The sequence below is a fragment of the Panicum hallii genome, chromosome 2, assembly GCF_002211085.1.
Source record: "Panicum hallii strain FIL2 chromosome 2, PHallii_v3.1, whole genome shotgun sequence".
Taxonomy (NCBI): domain Eukaryota; kingdom Viridiplantae; phylum Streptophyta; class Magnoliopsida; order Poales; family Poaceae; genus Panicum; species Panicum hallii.
Window position 1 is genome coordinate 4579774 of NC_038043.1, and position 18239 is coordinate 4598012.

Here is an 18239-nt window from a genome sequence, read left to right on the forward strand (position 1 = left end):
TTTGATGTAAATTTAACTTCTTTTGTCTTGAATTTTTCAAATTTGAAATGTTAACTAAACCTAATTATAACCCTTTTCTAATTAAAATCTATTGTTATTCTCTAATGTGATATTATTTAATATCTAATATATAGTCAAAGTTCTAAAACCTATAAAGTTCTAAAACCTATAATCTTATGCTCCTGGTCCATTTTTGTTATATTTTTTCTTAGATTATTTGTTTCAGCAACTATTTGAAATTCAGAATTTTTTCAAATATAAGATTCATTCGCCATACTCTTATGTATGCACATAAAATTTTAATTCAATTTTCCAAAGAAGATTACGGTATCTAAAACTCGTACGAAGATAGTTAAACGATAACGTTTGCAACGTACAATCTAAATATTACGATAGTACAATACATGAAGCCATTTAAAATAAAATAATATGATAATGAACATTACAAATATTACAAATACATGAATCCAAATATTGTGTCTTCAGTCAATGCGGCAAATATTACAAATACGTATCTAGGTCTGATAGAATCTCAACGCAGCAAATATTACATATGAGCAAACAACGTTTAAATAAAATTACAACTAAATGATGCCTGATGACGTACTAGCACTCGATCGGCGACGTCTCCCACTTCTTGATGCAACCGGAGGTCTTCCATCTGTATCATCACCTGTAGGGCCAGCTTCAGCACAACTGGGGCCAGCATCATTAGTTGGACAACGTTTATACGTGTGTCCAATCTGATTACATGCACTGCAGCGTTGTATCCTCGGACGGAGCTCTGACTCATCCATATCATTACGAATACGCCGTGACTGACGGCGTCCTCTCTTAACCCGTGATGATCTTGGGTCTGGAATATAGATAACAGGATTCGCTGTCTCAGTGAACGATCCAACCAAACGGAACCCATAGATCTCATACTGCCAGGTGCTAGCAATTGTCTCCTTTCTGAAGTAATGTGAAACATATATATCGACAGGATGTCCAATATCCGCACAAGCAGCCATTACATGAGAACAAGGTAAGTGCAGCAACTTGGGCCTCATGGATGAGCAACAACAAGTTCCATCGAACTTGAGAATGCACTCCTTTACAGGAGTTTGACGTCTCATGCCATGTCGCGCCCTATCTTTAGGAGATACCTCAAACTTGAGCTCCTGTGTTCCACATTGCCGTACATGGTGTAGCCGGGCGCTTTCTGCCTTCTTAGTCATATATTCTGTTACCTTGAATCCAAAATTTCTGTCTGGATCTCGCATGAATATCTGATTTTTAGTGAACCGCTCCCGAAAGTAATCGGTACACCCGCGGACAATGAATTCAACAATTGCAACCAGTGGAAGCCCACGAACACCTCGCAGCACCCAATTGTAAACTTTGGCGAAGTTGGTGGTCATTATACCGTACCTTGCACCATCGGTATCATAAAGTAACGCCCACTTCTCCTTAGGTTCATTCTCAATCCATTCAGAAAATTTTTTCACCGCTGACCCAGACCTTCTGCGAGTACGTGCAGTATCTGTTGGCAAAGAGCACAAAGCCTCTGCTTCATCCTGTGCAGTTATGTTTTTTGATGCGTCCTCGGCTCTTTTCTTCCCGGTCAGTTCATCAAGTTTCTGCCACTGCTTGTTAAATTTTTGCTGATTCGTTTTCTTGCATAGCCTCTTGAACATATCCATAAGGTGCTTGTTCTTGAATTGCCTGAAAAAGTTTGCACCGATATGCCTCATGCACCACCTACTGCGAATATCACGCCACTTGGGCGGCTCTCCGGTCTCCACACACCCCTGCTGCAAATCTAGAATTGCCCTCAGTATGCCGGCGTGACGATCATGAATCAGGCAGACATCTTCCCTATCCCGAACGACTGCAAGCTTAACCCGTTCCAGAAACCAGTACCAACTGTCTGTGTTCTCACTCTCAACAAAAGCAAAAGCAACAGGCAGCAATTGATTGTTTCCATCCACTCCAATAGCTGTCAGCATTTGCAATCTATACTTTCCTGTGAGAAAGGTCCCGTCGATGCACAGGATAGGCCGGCAGTGATGGAATGCGTTAATGCATGGACCCAAGCTGAAAAAGACCCGCTGCAATATGTGGGGCGGACCTTCTCCTCTGTCTAGAGTTTTCAGGTCATAGTAGCTTTCAGGATTTCTCTGACATAGGACGGCCAGCATTCGAGGAACATTACCATATGCAGCCTCGAACGTACCAAACCTCATCTCCAACACCTTTTGTTTTGCACTCCACGCCTTACTGTATGAGATGGTATACTTGTACTTTTCCTGAATGTACCTGATAATAGACTTTGGTTCATATGACAAGTTCTGTACTATCGTCCCGTACATCTCATTTGCGATGTATTGCGACGTGAGGTTGCGATGGCTCTTCTGCACCCCAGGCAAATGACAAGTGTGCTGAGTGACAATGGAGCATTCCCAATAATCTTTCCATTTATCCTTGTAGGCATGCACCCGCCATGGACAGCCATCCTTCACACATACCACATCGTACTTACGAGATTTGCACTCCACTGTCTTAAACTCTCGCATAAGAGAGAGAGACCAGCACTTAACAGCTTCCTTCACCTCTTTAATTGAATGGTACCTTGCACCCTGGATAATTTCATTCTCCCTGCAATCCGAATGCCAGCTAGATCCGTCATCTACGACAAGATGACTGAAGTCACTGCTTACCCAATCTTGAGGCACATCATCATCATCATCAGACGAATCGGCATTCATTGCTTCATCCAATTCACGTTCTTCGTCTTGCAGCTGTTCAACAATAAAGGGTATGTTTTCCCCCTCATCAGCCACACATTGAGGTGCTTCGGTGCCACCTGCCTCAATGTTTGCCTCCTCAACTTCTTCATCAATATTTTCATCCCCCGGAGCAGCTTCAATGTTTATCAAAGGGTTTTGTTGCACACTGATAAGGAGTACCAGTGGCCACTGCCAATGACTTGCATTTTGCAGATAAGTTAACCAGTCCTCGTTGCTTGCAAATGGCATCAGCTCCCAGATCAAAGCGTGAGTGGTACGATTTATGACGCATTGAACACTCACAGTGTGTGTCTCCTGATTAATCCTTAATCCCCTAATTAACCAGTTGCATAGGGATTCAAATGTTCTCTCGTGCGGCCTGATAATTCCTCTAACCGCACAGTTGAATTCACTTAAATCTACCCCATTCGGCCCATAAATCACATTTCCTTCTCCGTAATATATACTGAAAATACCCCTCTCGGAAGACATATCTGTCAATCATTAATAAACTAGTTATACTACATATTAATACACAATGAACGACGATCCTAAATTTCAGATTATATTTTATAGATTCTAAACTATTCAGATTATAAATTATACTAAAAATAAATAAAAATACTAAAAACTATTCAAAACATAACTACTCTAAGAAATATTTCCTAAATTATAGTCATTTTCAAGTACTTATACGGCTAGAATGAGAATATACCTCCAAATCGACGTGTGGACAGAGCTTCGCCGCTTCCTCTTCTCTCTTCCTCTTTTCTCTTCCTCTCCTCTCTTTCTCTTTTTTCTGATTTTTGCTGGATAAAATGGAATTTTCGGGGCAGGTTGGGGCTTATATAGCCCATGGGGGGACCTCCCGCCCAACCAAAGGGCGGAATGCCCCTAAGCACAACATCCTGCCCTTTGGTTGGGCGGGATGCCCTCCCAGGGACCTCTCCGCGAAAAAATTATTTGCGAAGAGGCTCTCGGGGGACATCCCGCCCGCTGGTTGGGCGGGAGGTCCCCGGCCCCACGCTTCCCGCCCGTTCAGTGGGCGGGAAGCACCCATTTTCCTAATTTCCCCCATCCGGCTCCCTTTTTCGAATTTTAATTTTTTTTAATCCTTTTTTTAAAAAAGTTCGTTATTGAATGGGCTTGGTCAAGAGAATTAGGCCTGAAATAAATCGGGCCTAGTCAGGCCTGAAATGTATTCTCCCATTTTTTGCAGTGTCAACATAGTGGGGGGCCCAACGTGGCCTGGGCCTAGCACAAGTAGAGCTTATTCTTAAAATCCTTGCACAACTCCGAGATGTCGGATTCCTCTCACTGTTTAAGCCCGTCCTCGGAGTCCAACGTGTACACCACCACCGGGCTCCTCACCTCGTGCTCGCCGTCAGACCACACGACGGCCGCCGAGGCGACCTGGCCGGCCTCCGCCACCACGCCGGACACCGTCACGGTGAACGATGCCTTGTGCCCGCTCCGCGCGTTCAGCTCCAGCCTGCTCGGCGCGACCGCAACGGCGAGGTGATCCGCCGCCCCGCGGGCGGAGAAGAGGATCCTCGCGTCGTACACGGCGCCTGCTGCGGCGTTGCCTCCGGCGACGTTGGTGACGGTCCGCGGGAAAGCCACGGTGAAGTTCTTCCCGGGCTTCACGAGCGCCGCCATGCTCGGGTAGTTGAGGTCGCCGGCGGAGCCGCCATCGGCGGCGGCGGCGCAGGCCGTGGCGTTGGAGCCGATGATGAGCGCGAGCTGCGAGGCGTTGTACCCCTGCGTGCACAGCATGGCGATGTAGTCGCTCTCCGACGCGTCGTACACGAGGCCGGGGTCGCGCGCCTTCGCCGGGTTGAGCTGCCCGGCGCCGTACTTGAGGTCGTTCGTGCCGGCGTTGCCCGGCGTGTTCATCGGAGTTGCTGCATTTGGCACCACATTATTGAGATCGGCGTGTTCATCATCGGAGTTTCGCCCAGCAGATCTTAAGCGAACAGAGTGAAATGAGTTGTACATACCGGTAGTGATGAGAGCCGACATGATCATCGCCGGAGACCAGTCCCGGTGGAAGGACTTGACATACGCGGCGGCGCCGCTCGCGTGCGGGCACGCCATGGACGTGCCGGAGTTGATACTGTACTGGACCCTCCTTTTGTCGTCGGGATCGTCAGAAGGTGGTGCTAGCATCGACCATGAGGCTATGATGTCAATTCCCGGTGCAGACAGATCAGGCTGTAATTTCACATCACGCACACACGTCAGTAATTTAATTCCACGCACAAAACTAGTCTTCTACTACTTCTTCCGGTCACAAACATGGGTCTATTTAAATTTGTCACAAGTTGGTGTTTCGAAAAAAAATTGTCAGAAGACAAACTTTTTAGCTTAATTTGATTATCAGAATCTAAGAAATTTGTCATAAGTTAAACTTTTTAAACTAAATTTGGCCCATTTAAGCACCTTCAGGATCTCAGGAGTGATCATGTTGGGGCCAGGAGAAGAGAAGGAGGCGGCAATGGGAGCTAGTTGGTTCTCGGTCGTTTCAGTCCTCTCTATGGTACCCACAGGGTTGCTGGAAAAATCATCACACCAAGGAGTTAGGCCAAGGCCAGATCATCAGCTAACAAGCCATTGCAAAGCACTGAAAGCTCACCTGGTGCTGTTGACATAGGCCATGATCTCGTCGAGCTGGCCTTCGGTCACCACGAGTGCGGGCAATGGCATGGTGAGAGCGACGTCGGGTGCCATGCCGGCAAGGACCGCTCCTGCTGCGCCGGCCAGAGCTGGGCCTGTGGCTGGGGTCCGAAAGCCGCCATCGAGCGGGCACACGAGGATCTTCCCTTTGTATGAAACTCCGGCGAGGTCATCTGGATCACAAGAGCTGAAGTGCAAAAGAAAACATGAGTACTGCTCCATACGTGCAAAGTCTCTATACTCAGAAAGCCTTGTATTTTTTTTCTTTTTCTTTTTTGAGGAGACTCAGATTACCCGTTGACAGGGAATTCAAGTGTCGCATTGATCACCGGTGGAAAGATGTTCACGGATGATCCCTGCGTGAAAAGATAGGTCAATGAGTTAGCTGATCGAGCCATGGTTTCGAATGTTAGGAGACACGGTTTGTTTGAGCACTGATCGACCAGTACGATCTTGCCGTTCCCGAGCACGATCCTGTCGACGAACCGGCGGTCGACGGTGCTCGCGGCGACGGCCAGCATCCACGGCGCGACGTTGCAGACGCGGCCGGCGCTGAGGCCGGAGTTGCCGGCGGCGGCCGACGTGACCACCCCGCGCCTCGCGGCGTGGAAGGACCCGATGGCATACACGCTCTTGAAGTAGAAGTCCGGGAACCTGCTCCCGATGGACATGGAGATCACGTCCACGCCGTCGGCGACGGCGTCGTCGAACGCCGCCAGGACGTCCTCCCCGCGGCAGGCGCTGTCCCAGCACACCTTGTAGATGGCGAGCCTGGCGCCCGGCACGGCGCCGCGGGCCGTGCCGCCGGCCAGCCCGCCGAAGCTGACGTTGCCGACCACCCGGCCGGCCGCGGTGGACGCCGTGTGGCTGCCGTGGCCCTGCTCGTCCAACGGCGACAGGCCGGCGGTCACTCCGTTCTGGTAAGCGCGGGCGCCGATGACTTTACTGCACAACGACACGATCGACATGCTTCAGTCATCACGAGGTCACAAGAACCAACGAGAAAACTGACGGAAAAAAAAAACTAGGAATCCTCAAACATCTGAGGATTAGCATGGCAACTGAAGAAAATTGTTTCGTACTTGTTGCACGTGAAATTCTGGCAGATCCCCTTCCACCTGCTGGGCGGCGGGCCGAAGCCCTCGTCGGAGAAGGACGGCGAGTCCAGCCATACGCCGGTGTCGAGGACGCCGACGATGACCTCCCCCTCCAAGGGCAGCTCCTCCCGCGGCGTTGGAGGCAAGCCCAGGAAGTCCCACGACCTTGTTGTTTGAAGCTCGTAGGTTTGGCTTGGGAAGACTGACACGATGCCCTCCATGTCTGACAGGTAGTAACGCCAGCGTTAGATTCAGGAGTTGATCTGAGCTCCCTCGATCTTTGGTGAATCAGGCTGGTAGGAGCCGTTGATTGTGCATTGAGATCAGATGTGCGTATATCTCAAGGAAGAATCAATGAACAAGCTAATAAGGCTAATATCGATCAGAAAGGAGAAATATATTTTTTTTGTTTTATTTGTTTTGGATCGTACCAGCTAGTTTGTTTGCCTGTTGTTCAGTTAGCCTGGCTGCGAAGCCATTTAAGCTTCTTTTGTAACTACGGAGGATCCTGTCCGAAGCATAGCTGGAAAAGGACAAACACATAGGTTTACACACAAACTTTGTCTTTTGCAATAAAAAGATCTATAAACTTCAGCTGATAAACAAAATCCCAAAAGACAAGGTCGCGTAGCATGATCTGTTCTGAAATGTCATATGATCATCAGGCTCGATGTAAAGAGTAGAGGACTGGATGGACCTGCCGTCGTCAAGGACCTTGTTCAGCAATTCGTGATGAGCAGCTTCTACAGTAGCAGATAAACTTTCAGCCTCCGAGGCACTATCCGATTCAGAGCTGGGCAGGTGCCCCAGGTACACGACATAGATCTGCACGCATCACAAACAACGAAATCAATCGTTCACGCACGCTTGGTTGATCGATGCAGCAGCAGTGTCAAGCAAGCTTAGCTTGCAGATCGATGATCCCTCTGACCTGCTCGCCGTCGTCGCCACCGCCGCCGCTGATGGATTCAGAGGCGGCGCTCAGGCTCGCGGCGAAGAGGGCGAGGAGAAGAAGACGAGTACCGTGACGACCCATTGGATCGCACGTGCGTGCTGGAAGAAGCTTGCTTGGGGCGTTCAGCTTATGAACTCTGACGATACGATGCCTGCTGAATCGACGCTCCATTGTATATGTATACTTGCACAGCTTGCAGAGCTGCGTTGCTTGCTCCGTATCTTTCTGTTTGTTCTGTCGTGCAGATCACAGCAAGAAACAACGGAAACGACGTGAGCAGTGCGCGTACTTCGTGTCCTGTAGAATCCTATCTCAGATTCTGAGAACATCTTTGGGAGCTGGGTGGGGGGGTGGGGGGGTGGATGTGGGGGTGTAAAACTAGGATTAAGTTCGAAGGTGTTGTCATTTGGTTACTATCATGTCCTAGCAAACGACGCTGCTATTGTTTGCTGCTACATGGGGGGTGTTAGCCATTTTTTTTCACATTTACTATGCTTTGTGTCAGAAAATAGTCCCATTTTCTGGCATCATATTGGAGCTTCAGAACATTATATAGTATAAAAACTAAGTTATTCTAGAAAGTTTAGAACAGATTAACAGGGAGGGAAAATAATCTTGTTTGCTCCTATTTTTTAGCCATATTTGGTACTAATTAATTGTTGCGTGCACATGCACCTACCAATGCAAATAAGGTAGAACGACTTATTTTTGGACAGATTTTGAATTATAGAATGAGGGACGGAAGGAGTATTAGGAGTTTGGTAGTTCCTTTTCTAGAAAATACCAAATTTAACACAAGTACGGGTGCGCCTTTGGCGGAGTTAGGGGAGTTTATTCATGGCCATGACATTTACAATCCATTTCTTCAAAACAACGCCTTTTATTTTTAAACCCTTGCTCACAACTTACAAATAGTGTTGGATTTGAAACAATGGCAAAGACATGGAGGACCGTCGGCGCCACAGACCCCTCCTCTGGAAAATGCCATGAGCTAATGGAGACTGTGCTAGACTTAGACCTGCCGTCATCGTCGAGGACCTGGTTTAGAAGATCGCGGTGAGCAAATTCTACAGCTGAGAGGCCAGCCTTTTCGGGCTCCGACGGGTCGATGTACACCTGTTCATCACGAATCACGATCGAACAAGAAATAATTGTTCTCTGCGATCAATACGTTGAAGACAAGAGATCGCTGCCAATGGTTTCAGAGGCGCTCGATCAGCAGGGTATCATGCTGATCTGCTGATCGACGTACGATACATCCTTCTAAGTTCTAACCTGCCGTCCATCATCTCCTGGGGTCTCGGAGGAGCTCGGGGTCGACGCCGCGGCGAAGGCGGCCAGGAGGAGAAGGCGCGTTCTGATGAGAGGCTGCATTGTACGATCGTATCTCGGGTACGGCGTTGGAAGCTTGAAGCCTGAGCAGTGATCGATCTCAATTGTGTCTATAAAAAGGCTATCATCCATGATGGACGCAGCAGCAAGCACACCAGCTTTGATTGCAGCCGCGCCTTCTTGCTTGCTCCGCAGCCTTGTCATGTGATCTGGTCTACTAGATATGCTTAGTGGACAGCTTAAGGGCCTGTCCCCGTCCGGCGGGACGCATATGTAATCACGTAGCAACTGACAGCGAAACATCCCGGGAAGTTTAGAGTATATTTGAAAAATGACCCCCTTGTGTCTCAATTTGTTAATCAAGGTCTCGCAAAAACAACAACAAAAACAAACCCACCATTACTTGGGCGTCTTTGCAATTCACGTGGACTACAGCCGAGCGGAAGTGATTTTTAACTTCTTCCCATGTAAGTTCCACATGTGGCATTATGGTCGCGTCACCTGTCCAAATCTTCCTCCTAATATAAATTGAAATCACACACATCGGCACGTGTTGACTGTGTTACTACCTCTGTCTCAGAATATAATAATTTTTTGACTTGGTCAAAGTCAAATATTTTAATTTTTGACTAATAATATTTTAAAAAATAATTATTTTTAAATAGAAACAATTACAGATTACGATAGTTGGTTTTATTATGAATAAACCAATATTATTTTTATGTTGTCAATCTTTATGCTTTTTTTACCATCTACGGTTAAAGTTTAAAAAATTTGACCCGGAGAAAATCTAAAATAGCTATATTGTGGGACGGAGGTAGTAGTTGATAATTTAGATAAATCTATACATTTTGAAAGAAAATTAGATGGAAGATAAGAATTTAATTGAAGGTAATACACATTTTTAGAAAAAAGTTATACTACTTTTTTTTGAGGGAATCAGCAGAGGTTGTTTCTAATTTCCTCTCAACCCTAGACTCAATCTAATTGCGAAGTACTACTCCGTACGTGGGTCAGACTCCCATCAGATTCTCGATGAAACGCCCTCGCATCTGCCTCCGCGCGACGGCCGGCGGCTCCGGCTGGTTCTCGCTCCCGGGCGATCACCTCGAGCAGATCTCCGGCCACCTTTCCACCGACGCCGACCACCTCCGCATCCACCAGGTCTGCGCCCAATGGCGAGCCTGCAGCTCTTCTCCGACCGCTCTCCGCCCGTGGATCCTGGCCCTCCGCACGGACCGGAGCCGGCCGCCACCGCCCGCCCGTTCTCACTCCGCCTGGCTCCCCCGCGGCCACCTCCTGCGGGAGGTGGACATCGGCGCCCCGCCGGCCGGCCTCCCGTGCTTCCTCGGCGCGGCTCGCGGCTGGCTCGCGCTGGCCGACGACGCCCGCTCCCCCACGCGGCTTGCGCTGTGGGACCCGGCCTCCGGCGCCGAGGTCCGCCTCCCGCCCCTGGCTGGCGTGATCCGGGTCTTCCTCTCCGCCGACCCGCTCGCCTCGCGGGCTGGATGGCGGTCGCGAGCCAGCGCCAAGACGACATGGGGGCGCAGAAGCCCTTCTTCTGGCGTCCCGGCCCGGGGACGCCGCCTGGGGCGTCCTGTGCAACCGGCCCACCGCCAGCGTCGACACCCTCGCGTTCCACGGGGGCAGGGTTTACTACCTGGATTGGAGGCGGGTCCTCGTCGTCTGCGACCACAACCTCGGGCCGGCGGCCGTCGAGATGAGGAACATCAGCGGCCTCGTGAACCGGATCTGCGGGTGCCCCCGCTCCCACCGCGTCCGCGGGGCCCACATGGTGTCCTGCGCCGGCGACCTGCTGCTCGTCATCCTGCGCGAGGCCAGCGGCCGCCGCCACCCGTCATCCTTCGCCGAGATCTACAAGCTGGGGCCCGGGCGGTGGCTGGAGATCGGCGACAGGGTGACGGACCTCGGCGACCACTCGCTCTTCCTCGCTCGCGGCGAGAGCTTGGCCCTCTCTGCCAAGGAGTTCCCCGCTATCAAGAGGAACCGTGTCCACGGCGGCGTGGCAGTTGATGGGAACTACTACTCGCGCAGCCATGGCCGCGCGCCGCCTGATTGGGCGTTCGTGTTCGACCTGGGTTCAGATACTGTGGAAGAAATCCCGTGCCCAGGAGAGCTCATCGGGGACGACGGGAGCAATTGGCAGCCACTTTTCTGGTTATGCCTCAGAGGCCCATTCAAGAAGCAGCAGCAACGGCTTACCGAGAATTGAAGATCCAGCAACACTGAGCTCTGCAGCTGGTGTGCAGTGAAGTCATTCAGCATACAACTATTTATAAGGTTTTCAGTAATGGCATTCAGTGTATCATCACTTGGAGATCTGAACCTCTGTGACTACTCACTCTTTGTGATCCAACTTGATGCATTTTCCCTGTTTGCAAATGGATTTTATGCCATCAAGAGGAAGAGTGCATAGCTAGTGTGCAGACAGACATCACAAGCAAAACTATTGGATCCGTGTTCCATAAGGATTTCCCTAAACTGTAGCACTTATGGAAGATGGGGATCCACTGATGAATCTTGCACACATTCTTTGCAAGTCGAGGAGGAAAGAGTGTTGAAGAAATTACTACCATAAATAGTGATTTCGTTAAGTCAGAATAGCATCAACTGATGTCTGCTTAGATTTCTTCTCGAAGACCTCCGTACATATAAACTACTTACCTATTTTATCTATAAATATATTCAGTAGGGTTCTTTCATTTTTCTTATATATGCAGTTATGCACACCACGACTGCTGGTATGCCTACTTTTGCTATGTACTTCCACCGTTTCAAATTGTAGTTTGTTTTGGCAAATCAAGATACATAAATTTTGTTAGATACAATTTTGTTATGTATCTAAATATGTCAAAACGGTCTACAATTTGGAATGGAGGGAGTACAAGGGAAGGGACTGTATGGATGGCATGCTCATGTTATTAGCAGTTTTGATCCGGTAAGCCCAAGTTACCTTTGTGCTGCTTCCTCATGAAACAAGGGATAAATTAAAGTCATGCACTGAAACATTTATTGAACCCACTTACCAGTTGGATTCTTATTGAGCTAGCTGAGGCGGTCTTGTTGGAGGAAGCCAAAGAGGCAACACCCTACACAGTCAGCTTTTTGTTTTGTGAGGAACACGCTTCTGCTTATTCAACGTCTAGAGTGATGTGGTGCAGGATGAAATGCTTAATCCTGTTGGATTATTTCACTCCCAACCGTCGGATTCCATCTCTGTTTAATCCTGTCCCTCCGCTGCGTACACCACCACCGGGCTCCTCACCTGGTGCTCGTCGTTGTACCACAGGACGGCCGCCGAGTGGACCTGGCCCTCCGCCGGCGCCGCGCCGGACACCGTCACGGCGAAGGAGACCTTCTGGCTCGGCGCGGTGAACTCCAGCCTGCGCGGCGAGACATCGACGGTGACGTCTTTGGCCGCCTCAAGGGCGACTTCGACCTTCACGTCGTACGCGGCGCCCGCGGCCCCGACGTTGGTGGCGGTCCGCGGGAAGCGCACGGTGAAGTTCCTCCCTGGCTCGACGCGGGCCGCCATGGTCGGGTAGTTGAGGTCGCCGGCGGAGCCGCCGGCTGCGGCGCAGGCCGTGGCGTTGGAGCCGGTGACGAGCGCGAGCTGCGTGGCGTTGTACCCCTGCGCGCACAGCATGGCCACGTAGTCACCATCTGACGCGTCGTACACGAGGCCCGGGTCGCGCGCCTTCACCGGGCTGAGCTGCCCGGCGCCGTACTTGAGCGCGGTCCAGCCGGAGTTGCCCGGCGTGTTCATCGGAGTGGCTGCGTGCCGCGTGCGTCAGCATCACACGTTGCGAACTTGTTTACGGAGCTGAACAATTATTGGAGATGGTAGTGAATTCTACTTATGTGAGAGGATTGTGGTTTACCGTACCGGTGGTGATGAGAGCCGACATGATCATCGCCGGAGACCAGTCGCGGTGGAACGACTTGACGTACGCGGCGGCGCCGCTCGCGTGCGGGCACGCCATGGACGTGCCGGAGATGATGTTGTACTGAACTTTCCTGTTGTCATTGGGATTGCCTGTCGGCGACGACAGCATCGACCATGCGGCTATGATGTCGATCCCTGGCGCCGATAGATCAGGCTGCACATGAACACACAAAAAAAAGTTTTGTAACATCTTTCTAATTTGACCGTGACTTTCCAAGATATCACTGCTGCAGATGTTGCTGAACTTTATCTTCACGCACCTTCAAGATCCCGGGGGTGATCAGGTTCGGCCCCGGAGAAGAGAACGAGGCGGCCGCCGGAGCTTGTGGATTGCCAGTTGTCTCGGTTCTGTCAATGGTAGCCACAGGATTGCTGCAAAGTAACCAAGCATCGTCAGAGAAACAATCGGCCACGAATTTGTAACAGTAAAATTCAGCTGACAAGCTGTGTGGTCAGTGAGCTCACCTAGTGCTGTTGACATACGCCATGATTTGGTCGAACTGGTCCCGAGTTACCGTGAGGCCGGGGAGAGGCAGCACGAAGGCGACGTCGGATGCACGGGTGACTATGACGACGGCTGCTGCACCGGCCGAGAGCGGACCTGAGCCATCGTTCGGATGGCCGATCTTGGCCGGCGGCGGGCAGAGGACGATCTTCCCTTTGTATGAACCTCCGGCCAGGTTGTCCGGATCACAGGACCTTTAGTGGAAAAACAAGCCATGAACACAATGCAATGCTAGGCTGCTAGCTCCATTAGATTGGAATGCAGGAATTTTCCTCAAGAACTTTGCAGGAATCAATTCGATCGATATGAATTTTTTTTAAGAATACGCAGGAGAGTTGTGTATCTTTATATTAAGAGGAAATATTCATTTGATATGAAATTTCTGCAGAATATCCTATTAATGCATTAGAATGTTTATATTACCCGTTGGCGGGGAATGCAAGTGTAGCATTTGTTAGCGTTGGGAAGGTATTGATGGAGGCTCCCTGCAAGAGAAGAACGACGATGTAATGGTTGCCACGTTTAATCCGGTATTGGTTTCAGTGAAGAAAGATCATTAGGACAGAATGAAGTAAGTTTAGTTCCAGCGCTAACCACTATGGTCTCGCCGTTGCCAAGGACGATCTTGTCGACGAACCGGCGATCGATGCTGCTCGCCGCCACCGACAGCATCCACGGCGCGACGTTGCAGGCGCGCCCGCCGATGAGCCCCGAGTTGCCGGCCGACGTGGACGTGACCACCCCGCGCCGCATGGCGTGGAAGGACCCGATGGCCTGCGCGGACTCGAAGTACTGCCATGGCATCGGGCTCCCGATGGAGAAGGAGATCACGTCGACGCCGTCGGCGATGGCGTCGTCGAACGCCGCGAGGATGTCGGCCTCGCCGCAGCCGCCCCGGCTCCAGCACACCTTGTAGACGGCGAGCCTGGCGCCCGGCACGGCGCCGCGGGCCACGCCGGCGGCCAGGCCGCCGAAGCTGACGTTGCCGACCGCCCGCCCGGCCACTGTGGACGCCGTGTGGCTGCCGTGGCCCTCGTCGTCGAGCGGCGACAGGCCATCGCTCGACCCGCCCCTGTAGGCGCGAGCTCCGATGATCTTACTGTACGCCACGACATTCTTCAACGGTGAGCTATTTGTTTTACGAACTGATTTGTTTGTATTACTCGATAAAGGAATTTTTCGAACAACAAAAGTTCAGCAAGTCAACAAAGAAAAAAAATATTTTTCATACTTGTTGCAGGTGAAGTTCTGGCACACACCCTTCCACCTGCTCGGCGGTGGGCCGAAGCCGTCGTCGGAGAAGGACGGCGAGTCGGGCCATATGCCGGTGTCGAGCATGCCGACGATGATCTCTCCCTCCAACGGTAGCTCTTCCGTCGGCGTTTGAGGGAAGCCCAAGAAGTCCCACGATCTTGTGGTCAGAGGCTCATGGATCCCACTCGGGAAGACTGACACGACACCATCCATGCCTAAACGTAAGCAAAAGAGTACTATAAGAGCTAGGTTCAGACATGTCTTTACAATTCCAAGGTTTGATCAAGCAGAAGATGTATGTGATCTGGTTGATGGAGCTTTCCTATCATTGCTGAATTAACCTGGTAGCCTCAATGCAAAACGAATGAAGAAAGCAATATGTGTCCAGCCAAAACGAGAGAAAATGAAAAGAAATGTTTTTCTTATCACATACTAGATAGTTCATTTGCCTCCTGTTCGGTTAGCCTTGCTGCGAAGCCATTCAAGCTTCTCTTGTAACTACGGAGGATCCTATCTGAAGCAGAGCTGTAAAAGTAAAAAAAAAAAAAAGCGTTGGTTTCAGCTCCAATCTTTGTATCTTTAAAAGAATGTAGTCTGCTTGCACCCAATGCTAAACTTTATTTCCCGATGAATTCTGGCGTATTAGGATTAGTAATTCAGAGCTAAGAACAGATATGATTCATCTCCATCGCATTCGTCAAAACCAACGCACCCTACTATATTCATATAAATATTCTAAAATCAACGCAAGTCCTAGAATAGAATTATTCTTGTTATTTTGGTTCATGTATACTAGTAGTATTGTACTGTTCTAATGCAACAATTAATAGCTTTGTAAAAAATTCCTGCCCCAAGCGCTAAAAAGAAAGTACTCTGAAAAGATTTGCCTAGCATGATGAAAAGAGAGTTTCAGACCTGCTGTCGTCAAGGACCTGGTTCAGCAGGTCGTGATGAGCAAACTCTACAGCAGAGACACCATCCTCGGACTCCGACAGGCCCGGCGAAGCCAGGTGCCCAAGGTACACGATGTAAACCTGCTCGTCATGAATGGGAATTTAAACCATTCACACGTATGGTAAGTATACATGATCACTCATCCCTGCGGATCCAAAATAAAAGACAGAAAACATGCACGGTTGCAGCATCCGGACCGGCCTAGAGTCTAGAGATCCGTCTAACCTGCCGTCCATCGCCGTCGGCGACGGCGACGGCCGTTTCAGAGGCGCTCGGGCTCGCGGCGAAGACGGCGAGGAGGAGGAGAAGAAGCGTTCCGGGACGAGGCATCATCATCGCATCCAACGTGCTGGAAGAAGCTTGCGGCGGTGGTTCTGCTCGAGTCATGAGCTAATTAACACTCTCCTGTGTTCCCTCTATATATATATATACACACACATATATGTATATATATAAATAGCCCGACAGAAAGTGTGTGTGTATAATATAAGAAGCTGGTCGATGGCAGCCACGCACCAGCCTGCAGTTTCTGCATTGCTTGCTCCGTAGCCTTTGTGCAGGAGCAACGCGACAATGGCGTGGCGCTCGGTGCCATGGCGCCCTGCCCGTACTTCGAATCGATGGCTAGGCTATTTCTAAATTCGTGATAATTTGCAGGATTTATCTTTGTTCCACGGTGGTTATCGTCGCAGCTCCAAAAGGGAGTATCTAGTTGTTTCACTTTTTGTGGTACTATAGGTGTTAATATATTTTTCAATTTATAGTCAAAGTTGGAGAAGCTTTACCTAAAAAAAAGAATAAAATGACCTAAATTGTTAAATAATAGTTCACTAATTTAAACTCACAGTGGAATCTTGCCCTATGCCATCCATGCATCATGGGCTGGTTTCTTTCTGGCTAAGATATTTGTTCAGTTTTCAATTGGGCTTCTTAGTCTCCTTTGTGTGCTTCACTTCAACCCAGTTTAGCTTTTGTGCTGTTGCATTGACTAAATACCTGTCAGGAGAGAGTGGGTGCCAATTTGTAGATGTCACATGGCTTTGTTAGAGTGCCTGGTGTATTTTTTTCTCTCTCTCATTTTTATTGCATTGATGTTTTCTTTGCCTTGCTACTTTTTTCTTATTTCTTCTTTCACATTGTACCCTATAATTAGATTTATGATATAGAGTTTTTCCTCCTTTTACACATTCCATGATTTGGTCATTATTGTTTCATTTTTTTATAATTACATCTCATCTATACTAAAATTATAAATTTAGTATAGACATGGCCCTCACAATAATTATTTTCTTCATGATCAATGGGGTGGGCAGAAAAACGGCTGAGATGCTCTCTTTTTTTCATTAATTTTTCTTTATTCGTTGATTCATTCGTAAAAATTTGATTGAAAATATAATTGTTTTCAACCACTTTTTCCCGTGAAAGAAAAAACTTGGATGACGTGTCACACATCCATGGGATGAAAATTTAATCCGATAACTGAAACAATTATAGCCAATTGTTAAACAGACACCCAAAAATGTAATCATAGGCCCCCCTTGTTCTCTAGCCCAATATTTTGAGACCAAACCCTCATCCGCTAATAGAAAAAAAAAACTCACTGATGATCCGCTCCATGGATGCAAAATTTTAGGGCAAAGACACAAGCCGTCGTCGATGGCTCTCATCTCCGATCAATTTCACACTTTCTTCAGTTGCGCAGTTTGGGTACCCGCCGAAGCCCGCTAACGGTAGTCTTGCAATGATCCACCTATGAATCCAAATGACACAGAAATTATCCTGCGTGATCAAGCGTGTGAGATTGAGTCGGATCTGCCAATTAACATGGCATCTCCATGCATATATGTATGTATACAGCTCAGCAAATTAAAACCAAGTGATCTGTGTGGTGGCCAAAAGGGTTAATTACTTCTTGAAGAAGACAATAATGTTGGCTTACCTGGACTGTGCTTCGCAATGCCAGCATGGCCACAGATGATCATGGGATGGTGCTGCAGGGGCGCTAGCTGGTGGTGGAGCCAGCAATGGCATGCTGCAAGCTGGTGCGGAGGTGGAGCATGGTTAGAGGCCGCTGTGGAGGTCCGTTAAGAGTTGGAGACACAGGGAAGGGGCGCCGGCGTGTGTGACACCCGGACCCGGGGCAGCCGCGCGTTGCAGGTGACGATGTCGAGGGCACGTTTGACGGTGGCGTAGCTAAAGACGTGGAGGCCCTCACCGTTTCTGATGCGTGTCACTTTGTCATTGGAAGCCTTAGAGACACATTAGTTAGGGGCAATCTCAACCCAAGACACTACCAGTAGTTTCTATACTTGCTAATTTGCTATATCACATAGGCACTGCATATAGAAACTACATCCTCAATGGATAGTTTTCTCAAAATAAATTGCTACACAATCATATCCCTTCTCTCTCATTTCTCCCCCCTATCCCCTCTTCTTTTGTCTTAATTTTCACGTAGTCATGGTTTCAGAAACCATGAGAGATGGTTTCTTCATATTTTTTTTTCTCTTGTCATCATTAACTCTCCTACCACCTCAACTTTTTGCTTACATAGCAACATATTTAATGCTATGGAAACCAGCTGACTCGGAGGATTGGAACTGCCCTTAGATGTACACGGTTGAGATAAAAAAAAATTCTACCAATAAAAAACACATTCGTGACTTTATATTTTAGAAGAGTGAAGAGAACAAAAATGATTGAGGTCAATCCTCCACGAATTCTGCGA

General features: G+C 49.0%; 2 protein-coding genes across 2 annotated transcripts; both read right to left on the reverse strand.

Moving 5' to 3' along the window:
- Positions 1-4085: 4085 nt before the first annotated feature.
- On the reverse strand, positions 4086-9035 carry LOC112880232 (subtilisin-like protease SBT4.9). The gene is made up of 12 exons (XM_025944739.1): positions 8775-9035; positions 8409-8615; positions 7476-7724; positions 7164-7369; positions 6976-7067; positions 6530-6767; positions 5897-6392; positions 5742-5803; positions 5407-5634; positions 5214-5325; positions 4772-4985; positions 4086-4675 (listed from the first exon to the last, which is right to left on the reverse strand). Exons 1-12 carry the CDS (start codon positions 9033-9035, stop codon positions 4086-4088), a joined length of 2955 nt encoding a protein of 984 aa, XP_025800524.1.
- Positions 9036-12072: 3037 nt separating this feature from the next.
- On the reverse strand, positions 12073-15847 carry LOC112880768 (subtilisin-like protease SBT4.3). The gene is made up of 10 exons (XM_025945525.1): positions 15737-15847; positions 15473-15591; positions 14991-15082; positions 14535-14772; positions 13898-14402; positions 13727-13788; positions 13264-13497; positions 13059-13170; positions 12739-12952; positions 12073-12626 (listed from the first exon to the last, which is right to left on the reverse strand). The coding sequence occupies exons 1-10, from the start codon at positions 15845-15847 to the stop codon at positions 12073-12075; spliced, it is 2241 nt and encodes a 746-aa protein (XP_025801310.1).
- Positions 15848-18239: the final 2392 nt, after the last annotated feature.

Bases quoted from the DNA above. Each gene is read 5' to 3' on its own strand.
- LOC112880232 (XM_025944739.1), bottom strand. From the start codon at position 9,035: ATGACAAGGCTGCGGAGCAAGCAAGAAGGCGCGGCTGCAATCAAAGCT. The intron at 6,768-6,975 runs GTACGATCCAAA...ACTACCTGTCAG, and splicing joins ACAGGCAAACAAACTAGCTG to ACATGGAGGGCATCGTGTCA. The intron at 4,676-4,771 runs GTATGTACAACT...TGCCAAATGCAG, and splicing joins GTCGGCTCTCATCACTACCG to CAACTCCGATGAACACGCCG.
- LOC112880768 (XM_025945525.1), bottom strand. From the start codon at position 15,847: ATGATGATGCCTCGTCCCGGAACGCTTCTTCTCCTCCTCCTCGCCGTC. The intron at 14,403-14,534 runs GTATGAAAAATA...CGTGGCGTACAG, and splicing joins CAGAACTTCACCTGCAACAA to TAAGATCATCGGAGCTCGCG. The intron at 13,789-13,897 runs GTTAGCGCTGGA...CTTCTCTTGCAG, and splicing joins GCAACGGCGAGACCATAGTG to GGAGCCTCCATCAATACCTT.